General features: G+C 37.1%; 1 protein-coding gene across 1 annotated transcript in view; it reads left to right on the top strand.

The window, feature by feature from the left end:
• The window catches only part of LOC112506543, a 5,678-nt gene extending 251 nt beyond the window's left edge, over nucleotides 1–5,427 (top strand). The window contains exon 2 of the mRNA XM_025110670.1: nucleotides 3,359–5,427. Within this exon, the coding sequence (XP_024966438.1) occupies nucleotides 3,359–5,427 (2,069 nt within the window). The remainder of the gene's footprint in view (nucleotides 1–3,358) is intronic.
• Nucleotides 5,428–8,181: the final 2,754 nt, after the last annotated feature.

Below are 8,181 nucleotides of genomic sequence, written 5' to 3'. Positions count from 1 at the left end.
GTGGTTTTGAAAGAACAAGTTGGTAGTTAAATGTGGGTAATTTTTGGTGGGTAAATATGTGGTTTTGAAAGAACAAGTTGGTAGTTAAATGTGTATATCAATGTTAATATCAAAAATATATATATATATATATATATATATATATATGTATTTTGAAAATGTTTGTTGATTAAATATGCATTATGGATGAAAAGGTTTGATTGTTAAATTTGTAGGTTTGTTGGTTAAATAGATAGATTTAAGAAAATGAAAGAGATTTGGTGATTAAAATAATAATAAAAAAATGTAAATCCAAATCCTACAAACCAAACAGAGGAATRGATTTCAAATCAAATCCAAATCCTGCAAACCAAACACAGGAATGGATTTTAAATCCAATCCAATTCAAATCCCATGAAATCCAAATCCCTTCAGGAATCCAAATCCCTCAGAAACATTCCTGCAAACCAAACGCACCCTAAATGTTATCTTTAATTACATTTTAAAAAAATCAATTTCTTCTTTAAAAAATATATTTTATATTTTATTTCATCCATATTTTAGCTGAACATTTGTATATAATTATATATATTATAATAAAATAAAATAAAAAAACAAATAATATTAAATTTGATCAAGAACAAATTCTTAAAAATCCCAAAACTATAAAATTTTATAGATTAGTTACAACAACTTTTAAATGAAACCCTAATGTTCAATCAATTCATGCATCTATCCAAATTTATAAAAAAAAATCAAAAATCATAATATAACGTTTAACGCTCGCGTCTCAAAACCAACCATGGTCTTGAACATTTAGTGAAGATAAAAAACTCGAAAGTGGTTGGTCGGTTATCATCGACCTAACCATCTGTCGCAACTTAGCCACTTCATCCTTCATAAGAAAGAGCTCGGATTTGGTTGAAGCAACTCCGTCGGTGTTTCCCGGAGCTCTTATCAACATATTTTCTTTCGTCTTTCGTCTTGCTTACCTCAACTTATTGGAAGTTTCAGACTCACATCTTTACTCTTGTTGTGCTGCTGTAACAACTGCATAAAGCTATCAGTCAACTTCAATTAAGCACTAACTACTAGATTTGAAACTAGTTATTAAGATTCACATGTAGCTAGGAATGGTAGATGAATACATAAACATGGGACATAAAGAGATCCCAACAAACTTTGCACTTAGGGGTCGTTTACCAAACGCTTACCCGAATAAACATTAACTATGACAAGGACCAAGAATCTTAACCGTTAAGAGTGAAAGTGAGAACCGAGAGTCTTACCAGGTAAGTGAAGGTGACGGCTCTTACCTGATTAGCGCTTACGGGGTAGATTTTTACATACAATGTCGTTTTGATGGACTAAAGTCTTGTTAGATAAGGTAAGTGATAGTGTTGAATTTGGCTGGTAAGCGCTTACCGTGTAAGTGTTTAGGTAAAAGGCCCCTTAGTATCATCGTTGTGTGATCAAGTTCAGAAAACAAAACCGTTTTCTTATAATCTATCCTTGTGAAAAAGAGTTGGCAGAAATAATTTTCACCTTCAAATGTGGTTAATATCGAAATGGAAGTGAAAAAACTTCAAGAATTATAAACCTTACACAAAACATGATCAGCAGCACCACAAAGCAAAAGCCTTTGTATATCATCGTCATCGTCATCGTCATGAAGTGATTAAGAATATGATCTTCAGCTAAATCTATTTAATGAGTGTTAATTATGAAGTGAAGTCAATAGTTTTTATGCCACCACAGACGCTCCTGCTTCTATCGCCATTGGATATGAACTCCATTCCCCCCCCCCCCCTTCTACATATATATATATATATAGACACAAAAAAAATGAAAAACTGAGGAACACCTGGTAATCGTTCATGGGCATATATCAACACTAGATGAAAGGTAGCTTTGTGATTCTCTGGTAATTTCATTCAAGTTTCAAGGAAACTGATGGTTTTATGTGTAAAAGTATTCATTGTTTATGCAAGGAAAGTTCCATTGTTTGGGTCCCACTTTCATTTCATCTGAAAGATATAAGCAAAATCTACTAGAGGTTAGGAGGAAGCTTACAAGAAAGTTACCAGAAGATTCTTTGAGTTGTGTTTTGTAAACCCATTTAGTTATATATATGTATGTATGTATGTATGTATGTATGTATGTATATCTAAAAACATCACCATCTGGGCCATGTCTCAAAGACTATTACTGGTCTAAATATTGTTGACTTTTATTTCTGCATTTTTTATAGTAATTTCTAGCTTCTTCGCTTTGCTTTTTTTCCTGGTGATGATGTTTCTCTTTTCTTCTCTAAAATTAGCTTATTCATTCCTACCCTTTTTTGATGAATTTGTGTGCCTAGTGATGTTAATTATGCTGTGTAAATGAATGTTACCAAACTTGCTGATATCCGAACTCAAATTCGAACCAGCAGATGTTGGAAATTGTTAGAATGATATTAGGATATGACCATGAAACCCGTTCTTTGAACAGATAAAAAACGAATTAGCTGAATCGAGATAATTTACCTTAATCAAAGTCAGAATCAGTCAGTAATTTGAGTTAACAGGTTTTTCTGCCACATGAGTTCTAGAGCAAGTGTTGGTCTATTGGAGACCCCCCTTACTGTGTGAACAAGATCACCACACCACACCACACCACACCACACCACACCACACCAGCCTCAGAAGTCAAGAACTACTGGGGTTGAAATTTCTCAGGAACATATGCCTGAAATAACTTAGAAGACAACCGGAAGAACCTTACTGGAATATTGGATTACTGACTTTCTGGGAAAGCTTATTACATAAGCCCCTTTCAAGATTTTCCCAAACGCACCTAGAAACTGTAATATTGGAATCTCATCTCTTCATCCAAAACCTTCCCTCCAGGAAACAACAGATACCAACTTTCTTTCTCTCTTAATTGAATTAAGAATCTGGTAGGAAGATGATGTCCATTGGTAAGTCTTAATCACTTCAGTCATCAATTAAAGCTCTGATCTTGTGTTATAAGTACCATTTATACTAGATTCTATTCTTTGACAGATTCTGGTAACCATGTTAAATTTAGGCTTGTTTTTGTCTGTTTTATCTCGATTGTTTTAAATCTATTCGTTCACAAATAGTATTCAGAAAGGTATTTTGTTTTTCTGGTTTTAATTTGGGTGACTAAGGGGCTGTTGGTTGGTTTTCCATTAAGTCTCGTACAGATTGGGAAGGTTTTTTTTTTTTGGGATGGTTTTTTCATAGATGGAAGAAGCGTGGAACTTGGCTTTCTGCATTAAGCCACTTTTGATATCATTAACTTATCTACTAAACATAGCAAGGTCTTATTCCAACTTGCAGCTGACATCTTGTTTGTTTGAACTTCTTTCCAGTTGCAGGTTTGATTACGCTTGCAGATAACAGAAAGTTAGTCGAGGTCGTACCAGATGACATTAAGAATATGTGGAACGAATGGGGACCGCGTGGACTGATTTTGATCAGCCTTGCTTCACAGATCATCTTAAGTCAACTAGGCCTCGTTCGGAAACACAGTCCAAGAACTCGAATCCGAATGGCTCTCTGGTGTGCCTACTTATTGGCAAACTTCATCGCATCAGCAGCTCTTGGTGTTATTACTCGAAGCGCCTTAGACGTGTGCAACGCCTCTCTTCCCAATTCACAAGATCACAAACCAAACACAAATGAGCTCATCTCTTTTTGGGCACCGTTTCTCCTAATTCACCTTGGTGGTCCAGATACGATTACGGCCTTCGCATTGGAAGATAATGAACTTTGGTTAAGACACTTTGTCGAGCTACTGTTTCAATCAGGAGTAGCTCTCTATATCCTCTTGTTGTCCTGGCCAGGTTGTTCTGATCTTCCGCTACTAAGCATATTGGTTTATGTAGTCGGTTTCATCAAGTGTTTCGAACGTGTTCAAGCTCTACGGTTAGCAAACACTGAGAATCTCCGAGACTCGATGCTTGGTCCTGCTGACCCAGGTCCCAATTATCCCAAATTCCTCGAGAGGATCCACTTGAAAAAGTCTCAGGGGTTCCATGTGAACGTTGAGGAGGTCCCCGAGCCCCCTCTTCAAGCAAACGATCATCAATATCCTCGAGGGCGTGGGGAGGTATCTGCAGCCTACATTCTATTCCAAACATTCAAACGGCTTTTTGTCGACCTCATCCTCACGTTTGAAGATCGAGATAATAGCCAATCCTACTTCCTCCATCTTCAACCAGATGAAGCGTTCCATGCGGTTGAGATTGAACTCGGATTTGCATATGACATGCTTTACACCAAGGCTACCGTGGTGTATACATTTAGTGGGCTCGTGCTTCGCTTTATTAGCGTCTTTCTCGTTCTTATGCTACCAGTCAGCTTCTTCTTTATGTGTGGTAGGGCCAAATACCAAGTCATCGACGTTGTCATTACTTACCTGTTGATCGGTACATTGATTTTCATGGAAATTTTTGCATTTATTACCATGCTCCGCTCTGATTGGACCGATTATTGGTTAAGCCAACACGACCACACTCGAACCATCCTCGTATTCCCATTCTTGAAGCGACCAACCAAACAATGGTGGTCCAGGTCCATTGCACAGTTAGACCTACTAAGTGTAGCCCTCGAGGAGAAGCCTGCTAGTTTCTTGCAAACCCAGAAATTCTTTGGGGTAGATAAGGTTCGAGTAAAGCACCGTTACAAGACATATAGCAAAGTTTCGGACAAACTACAAGATTTAATTTACAGTCAGTTTCGTGACTCCATAGATGGCAACTCCGATCCCAAAACATTATGTACTCATAAAGGAAGTTTTTCTCTCCGAAAGAACGAGTGTGACGCCCTTTTATGGAGCATCAGTAAGGTGGAATTCGATCAGAGCATTCTCATATGGAACATCGCTACGGCTCTTTGCTATTACTCAGAGATGGAAGATACTGATGAAGTCGAAATTGATATCCACCGTGCGGAAAGCAAACACATATCCGACTATCTGTTGTATCTTCTCGTATCACACCCTGTTATGTTGCCAATAGGCATTGGCATGATCAGGTATCGTGACACATGTGCTGAAGCCATGCGTTTCTTCAAAGAAAAAGGTCCGATCACTGGAAAAACCGAGGCGAGTAGAAAGTTGCTTGAAGTTGATTGTTCTCAAGTGTCACCTAGTAAAGTGAAGGGGGATCGATGCAAATCTGCACTTTTTGAGGGTTGCATACTCGCGTCAACTTTGAAAAAGATGGAAAGGGAACGGATGTGGAAAGTCGTGAGTCAAGTATGGATCGAGATTCTAGCTTACGCAGCTACTCATTGCCGAGGATTTCACCATGAGCAGCAGCTTCGAAAAGGGGGGGAATTCTTGACTCATGTATGGCTTCTGATGGCACATTTGGGCATCACAGAGCAGTTTCAGGTATCTCAAGGCCATGCTAGAGCTAGGATCATTGTTTCATAACCATAACTGTCTGTTCATTGTTACTCTTGGGGTAGTAACTAACCCCTACACCCACATACCTTACTTCTTTCATTATTTGTTGTTCATTTTTGTAGATAAATCCATGTATCCAACACACATTCATAATTCTACACTTGTTTGCTCAAAAGTAACTTTTTGAGAAGCTGTGAACAGTGCTCACGCTCGCCCCCTTAAAAGCCTTGCACTAGCAAGCACATCCCCAGAAATTTGTTGCCACCAAAATGCATGTTTGGCACGACCGCGAAGGAATAAGCAGCACGTTCGCCACCATACCCAAATTTAGTAGATTATCTAGAAAAAACGATAGCATATTGAGGCACCCTTTAGCAATCTCCATCTTGACTCAAAATCCACTTCCAAATAACATAACCTAATCAAAGATCTTCCAAGAGCAAAGGTCCACAAAGCATAAACCATCATCACTAGCAAACGTATTGACTCTTCGATAAATAATCATCAAAATATTAGTATCCTCCACCATCACCCCTTGTGGGCTTGACGGATGTCGAGTCCGGCAAATAATAGAATTTATAAAAATAAGCCTATTATCTGTAAAACACAACTTGTGAAAGCAATAAGTAGGGTCGTCTCCTCAGGGACTCGTGTTAACCGTAAGTCCAAGACGTAAAAGTAATATGTATATATGTGGGGGGGGGGGGGGGGGGGTTGGAAGATTGATAAATAGCCTAAATATGCAAATTAAATTGAGAACTTTAAACGATAGTGAATAAATCCGAGTGATGAGTATAACTGGTTCTTTATCAAATCATGTATCATTGACTAGTATAAAAACATTTCTCAATGGATTTTAGACCGGTCGTGAGTGTTGACACATGCCAAACACTCCGCTTGTCTTTATAATTAAACTAGCACGAGGAGCTCGGTAGATTAGTTCCTAATTGATTAAGTTGATTCTAGTCACAGACGTAAAATTCAACCTACCAATTGCCTTAAGCAATAAACAAGCACCAATAGCTAGATTACACGGTCCTATAATGCAAATCAATGGACTTGGTTGTCTATCGATGCACTATTTGCTACCAAATGGAAATTAAGAACAATTACATATTCCTAATCACAACTAGCAATTCAAATTTAGGCTATAGGATTCAAGGGATCCTTCTCAAAACCAAAATCCCAAAAATGAAGACGGTTTTGAACAAGAATTGCATAAATAATTTTCAATTAAGTTTCAATGTTAAACAAGTCTCAACAAAATTTAAAACAAATTAGCTATAATCCCATCACTAGAAACATAAACTTAGAAACAGAAACTTAGCAACTCATAATTCTATTTTGAAACAGAAATTGAACTTACAGATGGTAGAAAGCAGTAAAGTATGAAGAACCCTAGTTGAGAAATCCAAATTTCACTCCAAAATCTGGAAACCGATTTCAGTTTCTTAGATTTCGGTCCTCTGATCAATATCTGCTTCTCTCTCGTTCGAACCTGGTTTTGCCCGGGTTCTGCCTTCTCTGCTGATCGACTTCTGTTTCCTCGTCTCGATCCACTCTTCTCGACTTCTGGTTCTGGCCCCCTCTACCGATCGACTTCTTCATCTATTTCTGCAATTCGATCAGCCCTCTGTTTCTGGTCCTTTTTTCCCTTGACAGCTCCCGTACTCCCCCTCTTCTCTCTCGATTTCCGGTTCTTGAAAAGTGTATATGACATAGCTGTTCTAACGAGTTGCAGGGACAATTTTCAAAATATTTATATAAAATAACTAATACGATATTTTTATTTAAAGATTATTTTAAAACATTTGTTAAAGCGTCCAAAAAAATTATGTAAAAACTTAAGTTTTATGAATTATTTCATTTATCAAATTTATGTAACTACTAACCCGTCAACCCATCTCAACCCGTAAAGGTTGAATTGGGTTGGGTTGGATTATACTTTTGAATGAGTCGGGTTTGGTTGGGTTGAAATTTATTTAAACCGCCATAATTAGGATGGGTTGTAAAAATATTGTAAACCGCTCAACCCAATCCGCGTGCGCTCCTACACATGAGACCAAAAAACAAATAATCAAAATTTCTCTTTTTTTTTCTTTTCCCAACTTAAATGGTCTCGTATAGTTAAATATCAACTTAAATTAAATTGGATATTTTTAAGCATCTATTTAGTCATTAATTACAAGGTAACTTTGACATAAAAATGTAGAAATTTGGTATTTATTAGGACTACTTCAAACCACAAACACCAAACCATATAAATGTTGCACATCTTACAAAACAATCTTAACCGTTCGTGCAGATTATAAATCAATGTCAATGATGTAGACTTTATTGGTTCTGAAATTTTCATGTCAACCTTATCTGCAACTAATTTGATAATTGTCTAAAAATTTCAAAATACACAAAATCAATCCCCGAGATTGGTTTGTAAGGCGTGCAACATTTACATTGTTTGTATTTGATTTGTCTCCTCTCCCACTCTCTCTCTCTCTCTCTCTCTCTCTCTCTCTCTATATATATATATATATATATAGACTTGGGATTATGTGAGACCAAGGGTTTTTCGTGAGACCTATAAGACCAATTCTCAACCATTGGATTGGATCTACAATCTGAACATTCATAAATGCCACGAGACTTCTCAATAATCATAAAATTGTCACCGTGCAACTCTAGACCATTAGATCATTAGCTTATAAAGTTGATCAATGAACATAAATTTGTCTAACGGGTCTCACAAAAAACCTTTGGTCTCACGTGAACCCAACTATATAT

This window comes from Cynara cardunculus (assembly GCF_001531365.2).
Source record: "Cynara cardunculus var. scolymus isolate 2C chromosome LG 1, CcrdV1, whole genome shotgun sequence".
NCBI lineage: Eukaryota > Viridiplantae > Streptophyta > Magnoliopsida > Asterales > Asteraceae > Cynara > Cynara cardunculus.
This window is presented reverse-complemented; position numbering and strand designations above follow the sequence as displayed.